At 43.4% G+C, this 22,931-nt stretch overlaps 1 protein-coding gene across 2 annotated transcripts in view; it reads left to right on the top strand.

The window, feature by feature from the left end:
- The window catches only part of HSD17B2 (hydroxysteroid 17-beta dehydrogenase 2), a 76,475-nt gene extending 67,416 nt beyond the window's left edge, over nucleotides 1–9,059 (top strand). For both annotated transcript variants that reach the window (XM_059151900.1, XM_059151899.1), the window contains 2 exons: nucleotides 6,055–6,192; nucleotides 8,620–9,059. In XM_059151900.1, coding sequence (XP_059007883.1) covers nucleotides 6,055–6,192; nucleotides 8,620–8,963 — 482 coding nt within the window. In that variant the 3' untranslated portion in view covers nucleotides 8,964–9,059. The remainder of the gene's footprint in view (nucleotides 1–6,054; nucleotides 6,193–8,619) is intronic.
- Nucleotides 9,060–22,931: the final 13,872 nt, after the last annotated feature.

Raw genomic sequence — 22,931 nt, 5'->3', positions numbered from 1 at the left:
AAGGGAGGTGTTACAAAGATTTTCCTATGCTAAAGACGACCTCCAAGATACTAGAGGTCTTGCCATTGTCAATTTCAGGTTGTTTTCCCTTCTAGCAAGGCAGTAACATTAAGAGAGTTGGGATCTTCCTGGAGGAATGTCCCACATATCCCAGCCAGGAGGGGGGTGGGGTGGGGTGGGTGTTTGTGGGGTTTGTGGGGTGAAAGGAGTATATTTTGATATTTTGTTTTGTCCTCAGTCTACCTTCTGCTCCCTCATTAGGAAAGAAGTACACTGTCACTTTAAATGTGGTTGCAGCCTTGGCAGAAGTTTCTAAAGCTCTAGCTTGTCCCGGAGGATTTCTCATCCTTTAAGATTTCAAATAAGCCAGGCCTTACTTTTTGACCTCCAGTGCCAAACTTCAAAAACTTAAATTTTCAGTTTGTTTGATTTTTACAAAAAAAAAAAATTTTTTTTTTGATAAAAAAATCTTTACCAAATTTTTACCAAAATTTTAGGAGACTTCATGGACCTTTGTTCAGCCAAAGACCTACATGGGACCTGAGCAATTCTCCCTTGTTAAGCCTGTCTTAAAAGGGAGTATATATATATATATTTTAACTTTATTTGGAAATAATCATAGATTCACAGGAAGTTGCAAGGATCTGTACAGGGAAGTCCTGTTTACCCCTCATCTCACCTCCACTAATAACATCTTGCATAACCATAGAATATCAAAACCATGCGTTGTGGCGCAGCCACTCTGGAAAACAATATAGAGTTTCCTCAAAAAGTTAAACATAGAACTATCTTATCACCCAGCAATTGCACTACTAGATAGTTATCCAAAGGATGCAAACGTGGTGATTAAAAGGGGCACCTGCACCCCGGTGTTTGTAGCAGTAACGTCCACAAGAGCCCAAGCAGAGAAAGATCTCAGATTTCCATCAACAGAGGAGTGGATAAGAACATGTGGGGTGTGTGTGTGTGTGTGTGTGTGTGTGTGTTTGTAATATTACTCAGTCATCAAAAAGAATGAAATCTTGCCACTTGCAACGGCATGGATAGAACTAGAGGGTATTATGCTAAACGAAATAAGTCAATCAGAGAAAGACAAAGACCATATGATTTCCCTCGTGTGGAATTTAAGAAACAAAACAGATGAACATAGGGGAAGGAAAGGGAAAAAAAAATGAGACAAAAGCAGAGAAGGAGACAAACCGCAAGACTCTGAACTCTAGGAAACAAACAGGGTTGCGGGAGGGGGGGTGGCTGGGGGGATGGGCAGTAAAGATGCCTGCCCCACTATGGAATGAGCACTGGCTGTTGTCTACAACCGATGCATCACTAAATTCTACCTCTGAAATGGATAATACAGCCTGTATTAATTAAATTAACTTTAAATGTAAAGAGCCATGTAACAGACATTGCTGCCGCGCACAGAATTTCTCAGATTTCACCGGTTAGACCTGCGGTCCCTTACGTGTGCAGTTCCCATCAGAGGGATCCTCCAAGATACCCCTTTATAGCCACAGCCACTCCCTCACCCCATTTCCAGCCCTGACAATCACGACTCTGTTCCCCGTCTCTATAATGTTATCTCAAGAATGATCTATAAATGAAACCTACAGTATGCAACCTTTTGAGACTGGCTTTCACTCAACTGATTTGAAAGGAGTATATATATATATATATATATATTTTTTTTTTAAGATTTTATTTATTTATTTGACAGACAGAGATCACAAGTAGGCAGAGAGGCAGGCAGAGAGAGAGGAGGAAGCAGGCTCCCTGCTGAGCAGAGAGCCCCATGTGGGGCTCAATCCCAGGGTCCTGAGATCATGACCTGAGCTGAAGGCAGCGGCTTAACCCACTGAGCCACCCAGGCGCCCCGAAAGGAGTATATTTTGATCCAGGTTTATACAGCTCAAAAAAACTCCCCTTCTTCCAGCATAACATTAGGAAGTTTCTTTCATTCCAGTTCCCAAAACACAACACATCTTTCCCCCACAACATCTGTGAGATTTAAATCAAGGGTAAACACTGCCAGTTCTCTATCCAACCTCTGGGATCACATGCGCCTTCTATAGCCAAAAAAAACGATGAGGTTTTTTTCAGATCTCAAGCTGGTATTAGCATTTACATGTCCAGAGGATAGAAATACACGGAAGATTTTCAGAAATGTTCTCTAGAAGTGTTTAACAACCCTGCCTGCACATTAGAATCACCTGGGGGAGCTTTTTAAACATTCCCATGCCTATGATGAACCACAGACCAATTAAATCACATGGGAATGTGGGGGAGGAATAGATTTTTTTTTTTTAAAGCTCCCCAGACAGTTCTGATTACTAAGTATGAAAACTATTGCTCTAAAACAATTCGCTGCAATAGATGGTCGCAAAATTTGGGGCCACCGGAGTAAATCAGGTTTACCCCGGGGGAATGTGGGAACGCCACAAAAGCCCAGGCTCCTTCCTCCTTGAAGGACCCTGACCTCTGGGTGCTTCATTAGCTCCCCAGGTGATTCTGATACTCACCCAAGTTGAGAACCACTGACTCCCAACCCTCCAAACACTGTCCTCACACTAAAACCACCTACAGAGTTTTATTTAAATACTGATGTTCGTGTCCCACTGCCAGAATTTTTTAATTTCATCGCTCTAGGGTAGGGCCTAGGTATTAGTTGTGTGTGTGTGTGTGTTTTCATGTCCCCAAGGTGATTCTACTGTACCTACAGAGTTATATATCTCGGGTCTGGAGTGAAAAAACAAAATTTAAAAATAAGCATGAAGTGTACATTCGTCTCTCTGAGCATTCTGGTTTTATTTAATGTCAGCTAGTGGAAGAGTATGTAAATTTCCCAGACTTAGCCTTCTTGGAATGGAATTTAAATTTAAAGAACCATGTAACAGATATTGCTGCCGTGTACAAAACTTCTCAGATTTCACTGGTTGTATCTGCGGTCACTTATGTGTGTGATTCCTGTAACTACTAACACAGTCAGGACACAGAACTTCATGGAATTACATCAGGACTCTGGATGGTCATTAAAGCTATAGCCCAAACATTTACAAAGGGTTGTGCGTTCCTTACCAGTTCTCCCACGTCCCCATAGATAAGCCCTCTATTTTGGAAGTCAAGTTTTCCCCTAGAAATAGAAAGAAACTTACCAAGTTCTTGGCAACCTTGTCCCTTGCTGCCTTCTGGCCATAGAATCTTAACCTGAATGGAGCAAAAGCAGAAATTACAAATCTAACAGGACAGGCAATGAGGGAGTGCAAAGGGCCAGGAAGGGAGCATGCTCTGAGACCCTGTGAGGCTCATGGTCAGTGAGACGCGGACGTCTGCACTTCCTTCATCTCATGCCCCCAGGAATCTTAGCCATTACTAGGAAATGGTAACAGCAAGGTTGAATCTATGAGGTTGAACCTTACAGAATGCCCATTCTGTAGGTCGGAAATGGTCTAATAATGCCAGTTGCACAGGATTCAAGATCATACAAAAGACAAATGTGTCTTAAATGTTTGGTCCAAAGCATGTTTTTTATTTAGACTGATAATCTGGAATATGATAAATTCTTACCACCTGTCGTATCATCCATAATGCTGTAGGTCACTATGCAAGCACGTGTTCAGAAATATGTGACCCAAGCCGTAATGTAATGGCTCAAGGCTTAGCATTCCAAAGAATCGCTTGGATTGGTTTAAACTGCAAATTCAGATTCAGTAGATCTAGGGCGGGTCCTAGAAATCCATCAAGTTCCGCTGGGAGAGTCTGAAACAGGTGCACTTGGTTCTCTAAGAAACACCAAACATATGGAGCTGTTTGGGCTACTGAGAAAGGCTATCTGAAAACCATAAGTAGCCCTAACGTGAGAAAGTTCTTACGGGGGGGCTGACTGTACCAGGCACTCTTCTGGAACTTGAACCTAGGAAGCACTGGCTCCACAATGAGCTCTTCAACGTGGCCTTCTGCTAACCGACATGGCAGCCAGCCAAGCTCCCCTCATCTGTAAAAATCGTGGAGAAGTGAGAATGGTGGGGTTCTGCAAACTAGGCTGAAAATTAGAACAAGCTGCTTTAACTTCTTGGGTCTTTCTCACCAGAGGGAACACAAGCTGGGTTTGGAACTCTTAACATTTTGTGAAACTAAAACTTTAAAGAGAATCAGCAGGGGTGCTTGGGTGGCTCAGTCAATTAAGGGTCAAGCTCTTGATCTCAGGAGTGTGAGTTCAAGCCCTGAGTTGGGCGCCATGTTGGGTGTGGAGCCTACTTAAAAAAGAATCAGCTGGTTATTGGAGGCAATATAGGAAACACTGTATTGGTTTGTTGGTTTGTTTGTTTTAATGTTTTATGCCAGAGGGTATATTGAAATTTCATCAGTGAAGCCCCGAGGACTCTTAAGTGACTGGATCAAACCTCAAGCTACTGAAACAGAAGATAGAAAAGGAATTTGTTAGATCACCGACTGACTGGAACTAAGTCTTTTTTTTTTTTTTTTTTTTAAGAGATTTTATTTGACAAGAACACAGCAGGAGAGGGAACACAAGCTATGGGAGAGGGAGAGGAGAAGCAGGCTCCCCGCCAAGCAGGGAGCCCCATGTGGGGCTCAATCCCGGATCCCGGGATCCCAGGATCATGACCTGAGCTGAAGGCAGATGCTTAAGGACTGAGCCACCCAGGTGCCCCGACTGGAACTGAGTCTTAAGATGGGATCATCATAGCTCTCCCCATACCTCCACTCCTGCTTCCCTTCGCAAACCCCCACGTACAATCTTTGCTCTGCCTTTCTTGCTCCTCCACTTTCCTCCACTTCCCTTCTCCAATGGGGTAGCAGAAATGACCCCTGGAAGTTCCGGTTTTCCACCATTATCATACTTACATAGCCAAGAATAAACCATAAAGTCATCTCCCTTCCGCCATCATCAGGACTCTAGCTGGCCTGAGGTCACGCGCTCAGCCCCACCCTGATGGGCTGCTCCAGGAAATGGAGCACTGTGATTGGCCCATCTGCCCCTTTCAGTGAAAAAGATCCAGGAATCGATAATCTTCCTACAAAAACAGGGAGGTAAGGAGGAGCATTTCCCCAAACAAAATTGTATAAGCCCAACCAACATTTTTATAATCATTTAAAAATCATTTATAGTCATTTAAAAATAAGGGAGATAATTGAATTATTCTAGGTCTCTCTTCTTTAATGCCTATGCTCTACCCATGTCCCCCCCCAACAAGTTTTACTGGGATAGAGTTGACATGTAACATTGTATTAGTTTCCTTCAGCTTCTCCTGGCTTCTAAGCTAAGTGTGGTCCAGTACCCCCACTCCCAGCCCCAGCTCGCCCTCCTAGAATAAGCCCTTTCCTACTCCCTAGTACAGAGATGCCCCCATGGTTCCCTATGGTGTGCCTTACTCCTTGTTTTGACAAGTATTCGAGCCAATCTGTTCAACTACGGATGCTGGAATTGGCTGACCTGTGCCCCCTCCTCCAGATGGGTCCACCCAGAACCTTAGTACAGTGGTTGGCCAAACCGGAAGATCAGAGGCTGGGGCAGACTCTTTATCTCACCTGATTCACATTTAGCTTAGACTGACCTTGGTTTGTCATTGGACCAGCTATGATGGAGCTGCCGTGGAAGGCAGAAGTAAGGGATGCCAGGCAGTGGTTATAACCCATGGCACGTAGGCACTAACCTGGGTGCAGAGGGCTCTTGCCTGCCCTTTACCTGCCTTAGTCACCACTGATACCAGCTCCTGGCATGCAGTAGGTCCTGTTTAAACACTTAATGGATTGGGGCACCTGAGTGGCTCGGTCGGTTAAGTGTCTGCCTTCAGCTCAGATCATGATCCCAGGGTCCTGGGATCAAGCCCCTTATCAGGCTCCTTGTTTGGCAGGGAGCCTGCTTCTCCCTCTCCCTCAGCCTGCCATCCCCCCTGCTTGTGCCCTCATGCTCCCTTATCAAATAAATAAATAAAATCTAAAGGCAAAACAAACAAAAAAACCCCAAAAAACCCACTCAGTGGATGAATAAATGAAAACATCAGACCTGATTTTTTTTCTCTCTCATTATTCCCATAGGAGGGGTCCCAATGGAAAAGCTGGCAGCCTATAGCGCATCCAAGGCGGCTCTGACCATGTTCTCAGCAGTCATGAGACAAGAGCTTTCCAAATGGGGAGTTAAAGTCTCCGTCATCCAGCCTGGAGGCTTCAGAACAAGTAGGTGTCTAAGCCCAAGAGCCCCTCAATGTTCACCTGAAAGGGGTGCTGAGGGTCCTTTGGGTGTGGTTTTGGAATATAGATGAAATTTGGTGGGGTGGGGTCTGGAGCTGATGGCCAAGAAAGAATTCTTAAGCTGTCTCTGAGGCAAAAACCGTGTTTTTATTAAAGCACAAAGATAGGACCTGTGGGCAGAAAGAGCTGTTGCACTGGGTTTGTGAGGGGTGATGGACAGTATGCTCGGGAGTTGGGGGAGGTAAGGAAAAGGGAGGTTTCATAAGGATTTTCCTATGCTACAGAGGACCTCCAAGATACTGGAGGTCTTGCCATTATCAATTTCAGGTTGTTTTTCCTTCTAGTAAGGCATTAACATGAAGAGAGTTGGGATCTTCCTGGAGGAATGTCCCACACATCTCAGCCAGGAGTAGGGAGGGCAGGTAGGAAGAAAACTGAGGCTCAGAGAAGTTAAGAGCCACAGAGGTGGTACAAGTTGGAGATGAGATTTAGATCCAGGTCACCCTCAGAATGTCGTTGTGTGTGGCCCCAAAGTAGCAGGGCATGGGTTTGTGGGTGTCAAAAGTGGCAAACGAAGGTTGACAAAAGTCTGGTGGCTTTGTCATCACAAAAGAGAGCTTTGGGGACTCTGCACAGAGTACCTACAGAAGTGGTTAGAAAGTCCATGAGGTGTTTAGAGAAGGAGGAAATAGAGAGGAAAGGAATCCCTCAGCCTGGGAAAGCAGAGACTGGGGAAGAGTTAGCTGGAGGAACGACAGTTCACACAACATGTTGTTCAAGACCCAGAAGTCTTTAGAGTAATTGTCAGGGTAACCGTTTCTTTAATGTGGTCTTCTGCCTTCATGGATAGAACCAAGAAATTGAAATCTGTTTGCATTTCTGTTGAGTATAATTGGATGTCACTGGTTTACATTTCACAACCAAGCTCCCCCACAGACCTGATATCCTTGAGTCACCCAAGCTGGTAAACCAAAGCTCATCCCACAGCAGTACCAGAGCAATCACACACTTTGCTGGAGGGAGCCTGGGGTACTGCCAACTTTCTGTAAAGTAATCTGGCAGTAGGTGTTGAAATCCAAAATGCAAGTACCTTTTGATTAGCTAATCACATTGCAGCTGTCGCACACCTAACAACAGTGAAATACAAAAGAATGTATTGTGCAGGGGTATTTACGGCAGCATCCCCGAAATGCTGAAACTTAGGAAGGACTGCAAAATCCTGTGATAGAGAATTGGTTGTCTAAAAGCTGTTCAGTAGGAACTTCTGCTGCTCTGGTTTAAATCTGTAGCCACTGACTATCAGAGGCAGGTCTGTGATTTATTACCAAGCCAACAATCAAATCTTTGGAAAACATGTCTAGTTTGGTTTCTGTTTGTTCCTGGTAATATAAAATTAAGCCAAAGCTTTCTACGTGTGTATATGTTTGTATGAACAAGGAGGGAATATAGAAGCACCCACAAAACTGTAAATTACCTGAGAGGAGATTAATTTTAAAAACATATATGTGCCATTATTTACTTTATTTATTTATAGGCATTGCTACTATATTTTAAGGTAAATATATATATAATTTAATTATATATGATAGGCAACCATTGCTTCTACATTAAATGCTTAAATATTTAATCACATATAACATATGTTAAAATTTAAATGTATATTTAAAGGTGTACTTATTATATATTCTTCAAAATTATCTTTATTAGATAGCTAAGATGATAGTCAACATTGTATATTTAATTTTATCCATGGAACTAGGTGCGAGTTCTAGATTAAAAATTATATATAGATGATATATGGGTACACCTATATGTGCATATATGGTTTATATATGTCATATTGTATATGTTACATTTTATATTATATGTGATAATCATGAACATGGACGTCATAGAATGTTTGTGGCAGCCCTATTTGTAAGGATCCCAAATTGGAAACAACCCAAAGACCCATCATAGTCTAGTGGACAGATAATTTATGGCACATTTGCACAATGGAAACTGTAATGAAGGGAATGACCACACAGTACACAGAGGACTCTCACAGTGTACTGTATGATTCCATTTACATAATGTCCAAATCCAGGTAAAACTGCTCTATTCTGTTAACTGGGACAGTGGCTTTTGGGAAGGGGCCTGTGAGTCACGGTTGGTTTGCCTTCTTGTTCTGCTGCTGGTTGCCTGGGCTCTTCAGTTTGTGGAAACCCAGTCATGTGTGATCGTTTCTGTATGCATGTTGAAAAAATATATTAAATACCATTTAAAGTACATTAAAAAAAAAAAAAAAGGTGTTTGGGAACTCCCATCTTTCCCAACAGAAGCCAATCACAAGGGCCTGCTTCCCCGGTAGGGGTCAGACATGCCCGATCTGGCGTCCCCAGGATCTGAGCCTCCCTTCTTCTCACATCACAGATATCGCAGGCACCAGTGAAGCGTGGAGCAAGCATGAGAAGGACATCCTGGACCACCTTACCTCCGATGTGCAGGAGGACTACGGCCAGGACTATATCCTTCAGCAACGCAACTATCTTAAGCTCATCAACACGAAGGCCAGTGCAGATGTGTCCCCTGTGCTCCTGGACATCCGACATGCTGTGTCTGCTAAGAGCCCCTTTGCCTTTTATGCGCCAGGGGCAATGGCTTATTCCTTGCTCTGCTTGGTTTCCTTTAGTCCTACTGGTGTACTTGATTATTTTAGCAAAAAACTGTGTAGCCTTGGAGGGGGCATGCCCAGAGCGCTAAGAAGGCCTAACTGAAGAATAAGGCACATGGGCAAATATGTGGGAAGTGTTATTCTTGGAACATAAGGGCAACTTGAACTTCCCATTAAAGTTGTGGTTTCCTACCTTGCATTCCCTGTGAATTCTCTTGGTTGAATAGGACTTAGTGGTGAGAATGCTGGTGGCTGGAGATGACCACCATGAAAGGTGGTACCCTGCTCTGCACGGATACATTTCAGATATCCTCTCATCTAGTTCTCCTTAGAGAACCAAGGTAGGTATCTCTACCCTTACTTAACAGGTAAAGGAATTAAAGATCAGAGACGGTAAGTTGCTAGTTCATTGTTGCTAGCAAAAGGTGGTTAGAATGGAAACCCAGGTTATACTCTGCTGCCTGCCAGAAGAAGAGAAAGAGAAAGAGATGATGGGAAAAAGGAGGTAGGGAAGGGGAAAAGGGAGGAGGAACTAGGACCACAGTCAGATAGTTTTTCCCACCGGGAACTGATAGCTTGCTGAACCTACTGTGCATACAAGGTAGTGATTCCTGTATGTCATCAGTGCTCCGTGCACTTCCTCTCTCTTCCTCTACCTGGAGCCCTGGAGATGGTAGGATGGGGTCTCCCCCACAAGCAGTGGAAGCCCTCCTAGGGGGAGCCAGTTAGGAGCTTCCTTGATCCAGGACTGTCACACTCTCTGGGTCTGTATCCAGCACTTTCTCCCCGTACTTCATGGAGTTTTCATCAGAACAGAAAGTGGCCCCCACACTAGGTTTCTAAGGGCTGGAGGGTTCAGTAGAATACAAGTTGGCCTACACCCAGAATTTCTGATTCAGAGGATGTGGTCAGTAGAATACAGGTCCCTAATAATGATCATGGTACATGAATCCCCAGAACCTGTGACTATGTGACCTCATATGGCAAAAGGAACTTTACAGATGCGATTAAGTTAAAGATCTTGAGATAAAGGAGATTATTTTGGATTATGTGTAGGTCCAGTGCCATCACAGGGGTCCTTATAAAAAAAAAAGGAAGTTGAATTCACAAGCCCAAGATCAAGAGTGACCTACTGTACCCACTGAGCCAACCAGGTGCCCCCAAACATATTTCATTTTTAGCACAATACCTACAGTTTCTCAGAAAACAAGAAAGACAAGTATTACATACAAAGCACCCCCATGCCCTGACCATGTTTACTCAGTACTGTTGTCCCTGGTTTACCATAAGAAACCAGAAACAGTTAATGGCAGAGGGAAGCCTTCCGTATGCCCACAATTTGACCAGTATGATGAACAAACAGGTGCTTCAACAACAGAACTCTTGGTAAAAATATTTCATCCTCCCAGTCCTGCTCTTCTACTCAAGGGCAGGATACAAGGTACTGGTAATACCTGGTCCCACAGCATCACACTCGAATTGCATACAAAACTTCACCCACTCCTCTTTATCTCTTCCTTTTTTATATTTTCCCAGTACTGGAACAAGAAAGTGGGTGATCTTTACAATACACATAGGGTAAGAGGGAGGAATCTGGAAAACATCCAGGGAAAATAGAATTTCTTTATTACATAAGGGGCTGATAAATGCCTACAAATAAACCTTACTGTATTATTTGAATGGAACATTAAATTGCATCAGTTTCATTATACTGGTGGTAAAGATCATGTTTTGGAATGCTCTTCTGGATAGTGTAATTCTGAAGAACAATAATTCCATGCATACAGTTCTGTGGAGTGGTGGCATCTCCTGCCCAATGAAATTCCTCAGTCCAGGTCACACATAGTGGGCCACTCAGGGGTTAGGACACCTGCTCTGGAGTGGCTCAAAATAAAGTGCTTCTCTACCCATTTGTCTTGGAACCCAGTATTTCCCTCCAGGATCTCAGGCTTGGGGATGACCATGGCAGGACTGGATGGGTGTTTCTGAGTCTCAGCTCAATTCCTAGCTCAGAATTCCACATCACAAAATAAAAATCAGGGAGGAGTCAAGATGGCAGAGGTGTAGTGGACCAAGATGACATCAGGTCTCAGGAGTTCAGCTGGATAGTCATCAAACCATTCTGAATACCTACAAACCCAATAGGCAATCAAAGAGAAGAAGAACAGCAATTCTAGGAACAGAAAACTGACCACTTTCTGGAGTAGGATGTGCGGAGAAGTGAATCCAAAGTGACAGGAAGATAGACCATTGGGGGAGGGACCAGCTCCTGGCAAGTGGTGGAGCAACAGAGCACAAAATCTGAACTTTTAAAAGTCTGCTCCACCGAGAGACATCGCTCCAGAGGCTAAGTGGGGGTGGAGCCCTCGAAGGACAGGATGGGGGTGTCTGAGTGTAGCAGAGCTTGCAGGTATTGGAGCGGGGAAGCCGGCTACAGAGACAGAGCTGAGGAGTGAGCTCTCAGCTCGGGATTACCTTAAACTGTGATCTGAAGCACAATCAGACCACTGCTCCTTGAGCAGGGACCCCATAAGTGGCAGATCCGGGGCCACTGGAAGAGCAGAGTGGCAAGAATCTGCTGGGTTTGGAGATTCCAAACAGGGCTGTGTGCCAGACACAGCAATGCTCGGTCACAGGCCAGGTGAGCTCAGAGCGTAGCCGGAGTTCAGGGAGATGTGAGTGATTGAGTGCTTTTCTCCAAGGGTGCACTGAGTGGGGGGGGGGGGCCCTGAGCTCTTGGCTCCTCCGGCCAGAGACTGGGAAGCTGCCATCTTCATTCCCATCCTCCAAGCAAAAGATCAACAAGGAAATAAAGGCTTAAATGACACACTGGACCAGATGGACATCACAGATATATTCAGAACATTCCATCCCAAAACAACAGAATAGACATTCTTCTCTAGTGCACATGGAACATTCTCCAGAATAGATCACATCCTGGATCACGAATCAGGTCTCAACCAGTACCAAAAGGTTGGGATCATTCCTGCATATTGTCAGACCACAATTCTCTGAAGCTAGAACTCAATCACAAAAGGAAAGTTGGAAAGAACTCAAATACATGGAGGCTAAAGAGCATCCTACTAAAGAATGACTGGATCAACCAGGAAATTAAAGAATAATTGAAAAATTTCATGAAAATAAATGATAATAAAAGCACAACTGTTCAAAATCTGTGGGACACAGCAAAGGCAGTCCTGAGAGGAAAATATATAGCGATACAAGTCTTTCTCAAGAAACAAGAAATGTCTCAAGTACACAACCTAAAGGGTTAGGGAGCTGAAGAAAGAACAGCAAAGAAAGCCTAAACCCAGCAGGAGAAGAGAAATAATAAAGATCAGAGCAGAAATCAATGAAATAGAAACCAAAAGAACAATAGAACAAATCAACGAAATTAGGAGCTGGTTCTTTGAAAGAATTAATAGGATTGATAAACCCCTGTCCAGACTTATCAAAAAGAAAAGAGAAAGGACCCAAATAAATAAAATTATGAATGAAAGAAGAGAGATCACAACCAGCACCAAAGAAATACAACTATTACAAAGCTGTAATCATTAAGACAGTATGGTACTGGCACAAAAACAGACACATAGATCAATGGAATGAATGGAGATCCCAGAAATAGACTGTTAACTCTATGGTCAACTAATCTTTGATAAAGTGGAAAGAATGTCCAATGGAAAAAAGATAGTATCTTCAACAAATGATGTTGGGGAAATTGGACAGCCACATGCAGAAGAATGAAACTGGATGAATGAAATTATTTCCTTAAATCACACACAAAAATAGACTCAAAATGGATGGAAGACCTCAATGTGAGAAAGGAATCCATCAAAATCCTTGAGGAGAACACAGGCAACAACCTCTTCAACCTCAGCTGCAGCAACTTCTTCCTAGAAACATCGCCAAAGGCAAGGGAAGCAAGGGCAAAAAGAACTATAGGGACTTCATCAAGATCAAAAGCTTTTGCACAGCAAAGGAAACAGTCAACAAAACCAAAAGACAACGGAAAGAATGGGAGAAGATATTTGCAAATGACATATCAGATAAAGGGCTAGTATCAAAAATCTATAAATAGCTTAGCAAACTCAACACCCAAAGAACAAATAATCCAATCAAGAGATGGGCAGAGGACATGAACAGACATTTCTGCAAAGAAGACATCCAGATGTCCAACAGACACATGAAAAAGTGCTCCACATCACTCGGTATCAGGGAAATACAAATCAAAACCACAACGAGATAGCACCTCACACCAGTCAGAATGGTTGAAATTAACCGGAAATGACAGATGCTGGCAAGGATGCGGAGAAAGGGGAACCTTCCTACACTGTTGGTAGAAATGCAAGCTGATACAAGCACTCTGGAAAACAGCATGGAGGTTCCTCAAAAAGTTGAAAACAGGGCTACCCTATGACCCAGCAAATGCACTACTGGGTATTTACCCTAAAGATACAAACGTAGGAATCTGAAGGGGCATGTATATAGCAGCAGGATCCACAATAACCAAACTATGCAAAGAACCTAGATGTCCATCAACAGATGAATGGATAAAGAAGATGTGGTATATATATACAATGGAATACTATGCAGCCATCAAAAGAAATGAAATCTTGCCATTTGCAAAGACATGGATGGAACTAGGGGGTATTATGCTGAGTGAAATAAGTCCATCAGAGAAAGACAATTTTTATATGATCTCCCTGAAATGAGGAATTTGAGAGGCAACATTACAGGTTCTGGGGGGAGGTAAGGAAAAAAAATGAAACAAGGTGGGGTCAGGAGGGAGACAAAGCTTAAGAGACTCTTAATCTCACAAAACAAACTGAGGGTTGCCTGGGGGAGGGGTTTAGGGAGAGGGTGGTTGGGTTATGGACATTGGAAAGGGTGTGTGCTATGGTGAGTGCTGTGAAGTGTGTAAGCCTAGCAATTCACAGACCTGTACCACTGGGGCTAATAATACATTATATGTTAATAAAAAATTTAAAAAAAGAAATAAAAATCAAAAGGAAAGATTAGAAACTAATTTGAAGGCTAAAAATAGAGAGATCTCAATATGTTTGTAGTCTGAATTTGAATACTCTTCTGCCTGCTATCAATACTACTTTTTAGGGGATTTTGTCATTCAAGAGATCCCACCTCCCCACCGGGGGTGGGGGTAGTCATGTGACCCAGGCTGGCCAATCCACTTATAACCTTGGCTCCAGAGGTTGGTTCAAGGGTAGGCTCCTGACCCAAGAAGAGCCAGTGATGGTTCCTAATGGTGGAAGAATTGCTAAGGCTATGGGAAAATGGGGAACCTTCTAGAGCCCACCAAAAGCCCACCAACAATGAAGCCCAGATAGAGGAAAATGGAGCAGAATCATGATGAAAACCAGTGTCTGATAACATAGTTTGAACTCCTTGATTTAGCTACACCTACAGATCCACCATTCAGATTGATTTCCAAATTGGATGAGCCAAAACATTTCCTTTAGCTATTTCAGGTTGGCTTTCTGTCTTTTGCAACAGAATGAATTCCTGACAAATACATACTCTAGGGAAGAGCTCAGTGAGGAACAAGGAAAATAACGTTTGACAAAGAAAATAAGCATGGCTACAGTGTTCTAAGGGAGGAAGAAATGGATGAAACCAAAGAAAATAAGACAGGAGTTAGAATGGGTATTACCACTCAGTGGCCCTCTCCCAGAGAAAAGCAATTTTTCTATTAAAATTTCTTTTGAGGTTTTATCCACACAGCCTGTGAGCACAGTCCCTCTGGAGTAAGGTGAAACAAAATCCTTGCCGAGCCTCATGGTGCAAACCAAATATTTCAGCAGATCACTGGCAGTCTCAAACTACAGGAATGATGTTTGCCTAGGATAACAGTGTAAGGTACACTGTGGCTAGGGTGATAAGACATTCTGTCCTTGTTTATCATAAAACTTATTTACCATATTACGAAATGTAATATAAAGATGTAAATACAACAATGACTAAAGTGAGAATTCCAGTTTACCATGGGAAACAGGAAGATTCAAAAGCAAACTCAAGGCTTTTGTCCTAAATTATTTTACTTTCAGGATATTCCATTCATGTTCAGGGTGTTCTGGTGACCTGATAATCACCTGCAAATTTTACCCATTTAGATCTACTTTCTGGGCTTCCTCCTATTTCCATACTAGGCAATGATCCACTGATACATAGAATGTAACCTCTCTCTTTGGCATTGTCTTGTCTTCTCTCTCCTATTTAAGAATAATTCCATGGAGAGTAGGTCCTGACTTGAAACATAGTTGTCTTTGGTCCGGGTACGATTTCTAGGTAAGACTCACATATTTGCACAAAAAGATTTCATTGATAAACTCAAAATTTCACACTTTCATCTTGAATATCTATGGTAAATAACAAAACTGGCCTGAAAAGTCATAAGAGGTCTAGGCTAATACATGTCATTGCCATTGTAATGCTGGACTTTTTTCTGCGTGGACTGTGGGAGAAAGACGCTGTCCAGCATCTACTTGCCTTCCTATTTGGAAGCCATTCCCCATGTGTAAGATCTTGGTGGAAAGCAATGCTTTTCCTCAAACTACAGCAGCCTGAAGATCTAAATGCTGCCTCTACTCATATCTCAGCCTCGAAGATTTGGGTATAATGAACGAATGTTATGACCTTCCTAGGACACGGAATGTCAATTGAGGCATATGAAGAGTGATGGTGGTAGTCTCCCACAATGATAGCTGTGTTTCCTTTTGCTTAGCCCTTTGGAGACATTTGGTCCTGTTAATCAATTTTTCAAGTTTGATCCTTCAACCTTCCCTTGATGATGCAAAATCAATAAATCAATAAATCAATAAATAAATTTTGTTAAAAGACGGAACTGGAATTCTGTTGCTTGTAACCATAAACATTCTAATTTATGTCCTCCTCTGCCTCGTCCTCACTAACACAGTGTTTTGAAGACTCACTCCCAATACACAGCTCCACATTTTCATGGGTCCTCAGGGTGAATGGCACCAAGAAGAATGCACCCTTTACAAACAGGGACGACATGTGTATTTTCCCTGTATACCATGCCAGTAGCCCCCTCCTCCTCTCCTGCTCTGTCTAGGGCTCTCTCTCACTGGCACAATTGCACTGGGAAGGGGCTCCAGGCAGGTCCTGGATTCCCATCTCTTCTTTTTGGTTTCTACTGAGAAATGTCTTTATAACCCCCAGACAGAAGTCTTTGGGCTGTGTTGTAAGGGGCAGGTTGGGAGAGAGGATTTTGGAGGAAGCCCTTTTCTACGGAGGCTTACACAAAGGGCTGATAGCTCTACTAGTCTCTCTTTGCTTTGAGGTCAAAAGACCACTCTCTCCTCCTCCTGTACCATGATTTGTTTTTGTTCCATGTTTGGAATACTAGTTAATATTGCTTCAAATAGGTCACATTCTTGGTGTCTGAGTGGCCAGGTGGAATGCTGTAGGCATTTTGGAGTTGCACAGGGTTATGTCCCCTCAAAATTCCGGTGTTGAAACCCTAACTCCCAGTGTGACAGTATTAGGTAGAGCTTTGGGAGGTAATTATATCATCAGTGTGGAGCACTTGTGATGGGATCCGTGCCCTTGAGAAGAAGAGAAAGGAGAGAGCTTACCTTTCTCTCTCACCGTGTGAGGATGCAACAAGATGATAGCCGTCTCCAAGCCAGCAAGCAGACTTTCTCCAGTCACCAGATCTTCCAGCACCTTGGTCGTGTCCATCTCAGGCTCCAGAACTATGAGAAATAAATGTGTGTCATCGAAGTCACTCAGTCTATGGCATTTGTTAGAGCAGTCTGAGCTGACTAGAACATGTGGGCTTGGGTTCAAGGCTTGAGTTCACTCTTCCATAACCTGATGGCCTTCAGCAAGCTGTTGAACTTCTCTGATTCTTAGGTTATTTTTCTCTTTTTACTCCAAACGTAGGGGCAGTGGTAATGTTAATCTCAGGCAGTTGCTGTGATGATTAAATAGAATAATTATGCAAAGGATTTAGCCAGTGCCTGGCATCTAATGCGGGCCCCATAAATGGAGTAATGGTAGTTGTTTAGTTCCCCTTTCCCTGGGAATGCTTTTACCGGAGACTCAGGTCACACTGGTGGGTTCTTTCTAGGTAGAGGCCAGATGCTGGGAAGGCCAGTATCATGCTGTGCGTTTACAGCCAGGACTTAAGGACCATTCTGATCCAAATGGGGATTTTCAGTGCCAATTGGCTAATGCTCTTCCCACAAAAGCACAAGGGCATCTTTCACGGACAATGAAGTCACACCCTTTACTCTTTCTGATAAGAATCCCTACTGTCTTCTCTTTTTTTTTAAGCTAACAGTCATTCATGACTTTCTATGTGCCAGGAACCATTTAATCCTTACAATAACCCTATGACATCTGTCCTGTTATCATCTCCAGTTTTTAGATAAGAAACTAGGCTTAAGGGGGACCTTGCCTAAAGTCACACTTCAGGGGTGCCTGGGTGGCTCAGTGGGTTAAGCCTTTGCCTTCAGCTCGGGTCGTGATCTCAGGATCCTGGGATCGAGTCCTGCATCGGGCTCTCTGCTCAGTAGGGAGCCTGCTTCCTCCTCTCTCTCTGCCTGCCTCTGCCTACTTGTGATCTCTCTCTCAGTCAAATAAATAAGTAAAATCTTAAAAAAAAAAAAAGTCATGCTCCAAAGCTATTATGTAGCAGAATTATTTTTCTTTAATTGTGGTAAAATATACATAATATAGGGGCACCTGGGTGGCTCAGTCTGTTGTGTGTCTGACTCTTGGTTTTAGCTCAGGTCATGACCTCGGGGTCCTAAAATCAAGCTCTGCGTCAGGCTCCGTGCTCAGCAGGGAATCTGCTTGAGATTCTTTCCTTCTCCCTCATCTTCCCTCTCCACCTCCCCCCTGCTCGAGTGCATTCTCTCTCTAATATAAATAAATAAAATGTTTATAAATATATGTACACAATATAAAATGTGTCATTTTAACAATTTTTAAATGTATAATTCAGTGGTATTCAATACATTCGTAATGTTGTACAACCAATACCTCTATCCATTTCCAGAATTTTTCATCATCCCAAGGATTGAGCTTTTAAAGACAAGTTTGTTCAACTTCTAATTGGTGAAAGGAACTGTGCAGTGGTTAAGAGCACAGAGTCCTCTGGGGTTCCAATCTCAGTTCTGCCTTGATGAGTTATGAGATCTTGGAGAAGTTACTTGATTTTTCTAGTGCTTCCATACCTTGATGTGTACATGGAGAGGGTGATCATCAGTGGTACCTCTCTCACAGAGTGGCTATAGTATTAAATAATTCAAACCCTATTAAGTATTCAGAATCTACCTGGGAAAGAGTAGGCCCACCATGAGTATTAGTTACTACTACTCCATATTGCTAATTATAGGTGCTATAGTAATGATGGGTGGGGAGCTAGAACATGAGCACTGTGTGAAGGAATGAAAGGATAATGATTTGCGGAGTGGGCTTGGGCTTAGGGTGATATATTGCTTCCTGACATAACACTGATGGGGTTTCATTGGGTCACTAAAATCTGATGTTGCCAGATACCAACAAGGTATCTCTTATCACTAGGTAACCAGGTAGCCTGAGCAGGATACTGACAATACGTATGTTCCTCTCTACCTGCAGAGTGGGCTTCCCTGCAGATGGAGAGCCCAGGATAAGCTGGAGAATGCAAGCCTGTATAGGTACCTACCTCAAATTCCTCTCCTCGGACTCCAGGCCAGGAAGGCAGGACTCGGGACTTCCGTGACACCCGCACTCCTCCTTCCACAGGTGGCAAAGAATATTTTCAGAAGATATTGAAAATTTCATACAAGTAACCCAGTGAACACTCACCAAAGTTTTACTTAATTCATTAATGAGAGGGCCAGTGGAGAACCAGAGAATCAGCAAAACCTCTCTGGCTTAGCCATGAAGAAAGACCTAAATAAAAACCATCCTTCAGGGCGCCTGGGTGGCTCAGTGGGTTAAGCCTCTGCCTTTGGCTCAGGTCATGATCTCAGGGTCCTGGAATCAAGGCCTGCATCGGGCTCTTTGCTCAGTGGGTATCCTGCTCTCTCTGCCTGCCTCTCTGCCTACTTGTGATCTCTCTCTCTTGGTCAAATAAATAAAAATAAAATCTTTTAAAAAAAATCCCTCATTAAAGGAAGGTGAAAGGGCAAAGAAAATTTGACGTCAAAGGGTGCCTTTTTTTTTTTTTTTTTCCCATCCTAGACAGGTCCTAAGTCAGGATTTCATAAATAAGCGCCATGGCTTCAGAGCTCCTTGTTATATGTTGATGGGTTGTTTTGGCTGCATCGAGTGTAGAGTTGTATGTTAATGCATGAGGAACGTGGCAGTGGATGGGGAATTTGTTTTTAGTTATGGTGGGTGCTGCTAGTGACCTTACAGAGGCGTATGGTCCATCCGTCTAGTAAATGGACCTGCTGTAACCAAGAGAAATGGGAAGAGTAGGGCCCAGGAGGAGAAACAGTCATCCATTGTCACCTATGGTTTGTCAAGTTTCACTGAAGCCCACGGAAAGCTGTCAGAGTGTCTCCCCCAGCACGATCATGAGACCTTCTGCTACTATTCTGTAATGCGTTTCCTAAGGGAGCTATAGCAGGGTCCATGCAGCTCTTCTGGTAAAGGCTGGTCCATCTGTAGTAAGACATAAGACTTAAGCAGTGTGTCCATGTCCTTTGTTGAAATGTTCTTTCTTATAATTATGCTTTCTTATAATAATTATGTACTTTAAACTGTCAAAATTTCCTGCTTGAAAATTACACTTGGCATTTTTATTTCTAGGCAGAATTGGGAAAAAGTTGGTTCACCCAGCTTTTGTTTCAAATAAGGCAAAAAAAGAACAGTAATTCAGTTCATTCGGGTATTTGATTTCTGTCCTGAGTGAAATAATAAAAGGGGACAGAACATTTCCCTCTAAGGACAGCTATGAATGGACAATTGAAGAAAAGCACAAGGAGGCAGAGACCGGAAGCGGAGGAGGTGATACTTCACATCCTGATTTGTATGCAGTCAAGGAAAAGGGGAAGACTTGGCTCATCTCTCTGTCTTGGTGTCCTGGGACTTTTACTTCACTGTTAGCCAACAATAAAATTCCTGCCTTGTTGAGAGATGGGAGGCAGCTCCACTCTGGTAGATTCTGAAGCAAAAACACTGAGTGAGCCGCTCTGGGAGGCAGGAGTGGATCCAAAATAAAGGAGACAGCCCCTGTCTTCCCCAAACTCACTGTGTGATAGACAGGATTGTATCAAGACTTTCCTCGGACTTCTGAGGGTCAGTGTCCACAAAGGCATTGAAAATGAGACAGCATCAATATGAGAAACATCCTAAGACTGAAGGCAAGAAGATTAAAAAAAAAAATACTTGCACATACTAATCAGAAGTAACTCAGTGTAACTATACTAATACCAAAGTAAACTCTAAGGGAAAAGCATTTCAAACATTATCTATCCCACACACCCCAACTAGAGCCCAGCAGTTTGGCTCTGTGACTCTAGGCTCCTCTGCCTCCTCTGATCTGCCCAGTCTGCTTTGTCCATTCAACCCATACTGTTAGCAGGAGGGTGTCCTGATTCAACATCAAACCCTAGTTTTTCTCTTTCATCTCTCACCCACTGCATTAGCAACTCCTTCTCCCACGCAAGCTTTCCTGAGCTCCTACCTGTGTCAGGTATGGTCCTTGGCCATGAGGGCATATCTGGGAATAAGTCAGATGGAACCCTGCTGTCCTGGGAAATGACAGTATGATGGGGAAGACAAGCAGCAGCTCAATAAATAGTTGTTTGATGTGAACGTGTGATTGGTAATATTAAAGTATGAGTGCCCAGGGAGTTCTAGACATATATTACAAAGGGTTCTAGATTTTAACTGTTTGCTACCAGGGCTCCAACCACCAAGCCAACCACCACTGGCTTTTCTGAAAAGAAGCCCATAAATAAATCTGTCGACGGGGGCCCCAGGAGGTGTAAGAAGGCAACCGCTCTGCCTGACATCTTAGGCTACTCAAGTCATTCTAACTCAGAAGTCTCCTGCTCCTAGACTCTTGAGAAATAACTTCAGTACCCATCTGGGACCTGTTGGGGACACATGACGCTGCAGAGCTGGATCTTAAAGCCAACCCCAAAGTAGGGGCACAGCTCCCAGGTCCACAAGCCCTGGGTCACAGGGAGGAACCTGTGTTCTAACCTAAGGTGATAAGCTACAGAATCAGTTTCATCCAGGAATTGGTTGTGAAACACCAAGACACAATCCTGGAGACAGGGGACCAAGGAGGGGTGAGGGAGGGGTGAGGGCATCTTTGGCCAAAGGTGAGTGGATGATGGAACTTGGGCACGGGTCTGTGACTGATTTTACACTGTGGCTAAACATGAGATACTAGGGCTCACTGAAAACTGGCTCATGCCTTTAGGCTGCCTTCCTTCAGATGTACCCAGAGAAGCCTGTAAAACTTTGCCATCGCCTTCTGGGACCTCAGGACCCTGCATCCAGCCAAAGCCAAGGTCCCTTCCTGTCTTCCCCAGGCTATGTTTCAGGGTGGATACTAGCCTCTGTGGAGCCTTTTACAAATTAGCAAGCAATTTAACATTGTCTAGCATAAAGACACAGTCCCAAAGAACCATAGCTTAGTAAGGGGGCTTAAGCCTGGAGAGCAGGCCCCTGTTACTGCATAAGCAGGGTATACTGGGGAATGCACAACCTGCAGAAGTCTGTGTCAGCCTTGCCCAGTTTTATGGTCTCCAAGGATAGTTCCCATCATCTCTTCCTTAGAATGCATCCTGGGATGCTCCAGTTAGTGCCGGACTCAAGAGGATGAGCAGTTGCTACTGGAGAAGAAAATGGAGCCATCAGCTCTGACTCTACCTCCCTGCAAGGCCTTCGGCTCTAGCGGCAGCAAAGATGATTCTGGATGCTGAGCAGCGATTCATCAGGTAAGGAATAACAGCACAACTCCGATACGACACCCAGAAGGCAGAGCAAGCAAATTTGGAGTTCTAAAGCCCAAACTAACAACCAGGAGTGGTTGCTCTTATCTCTTGCCTTGCCATCCTCAACATCTTGCAAAATATATCCTAGCAGGCTTTTCTGGTGAAAGAGGACGAGGGAGTGGGATGGGAAGACAGACAAGGAGAGAAGGGGTGCCAAGATGCTGAAGGGCCTTGGAGGGAATGGTGCAAACATACTGGGGAAGGGCCTCAAAGCAGGCAGAAGAGTGAGTGAGCATGAGGAGTGGGGGAGGCGATAGAGCAGGGGGAGGAGAATCTTGGCTGCATAACACTTTACCTCTTCCAAGCTGGAGTTAGAACAATCTAGAACAATCCAGAATGCTGAAGGTGCCGGAGGTCTAGAGCAGTTATGGAAAACCCCTCTGAGGACAGAACATTTGGGGTGAGAACAAATGTTGAGGAGGAATTAGACATACTCATTTCTAACAGATTTTTAAAACTGAATATTGTTTTGTGTGATAAACACACACGTACCCACATACACACACACCTCAAGGAGATGGTTCAATGATTTTTGAGAAATGAATGCACCTGTGTAAGCCCACACTGGTGAGGATAGGAATCAAGATTCACTTTTGTCCCTATGGATACCCTGTTGGTCCTACGCCATTTGTCGAAAAGACTTTCCCTTCCCTGGCGACTTGCTCTGACACCTTTGTAAAAAAGTTACTGACCACATAGATCGGGCTCTATTCCTGGATTCTCTTCTATTCCACTGATAGATTGATCTATCCTGTACCATTGACATGTAGTTATAATTTCTTATTTTTCTAAGACTTTTATTGGATAAGTTTTTTTTCTTTTTTTACCTCTTTTTTATAACTTGGTGATATTCTATTTCAATTCCTTTAATGGTTACTCAAAATTTTATCATGTATACTTAATGTTCTATTTGAAAAATAATGTTCACATAAATTTGTATTTCTAGTTTTTTCTTGAATAAGATGAGGATCTTAAGAGAATTTAACCTCCCTGAAAATACCAAGGAGTGTGATTCCTGGATCATATGGCAAGGGTATGTTTAATCTTTAAAAAAAAAATTAAGAGGGAGGAGTCAAGATGGC

This window comes from Mustela lutreola, chromosome 16 (assembly GCF_030435805.1).
Source record: "Mustela lutreola isolate mMusLut2 chromosome 16, mMusLut2.pri, whole genome shotgun sequence".
Classification (NCBI taxonomy): domain Eukaryota; kingdom Metazoa; phylum Chordata; class Mammalia; order Carnivora; family Mustelidae; genus Mustela; species Mustela lutreola.
This window is presented reverse-complemented; position numbering and strand designations above follow the sequence as displayed.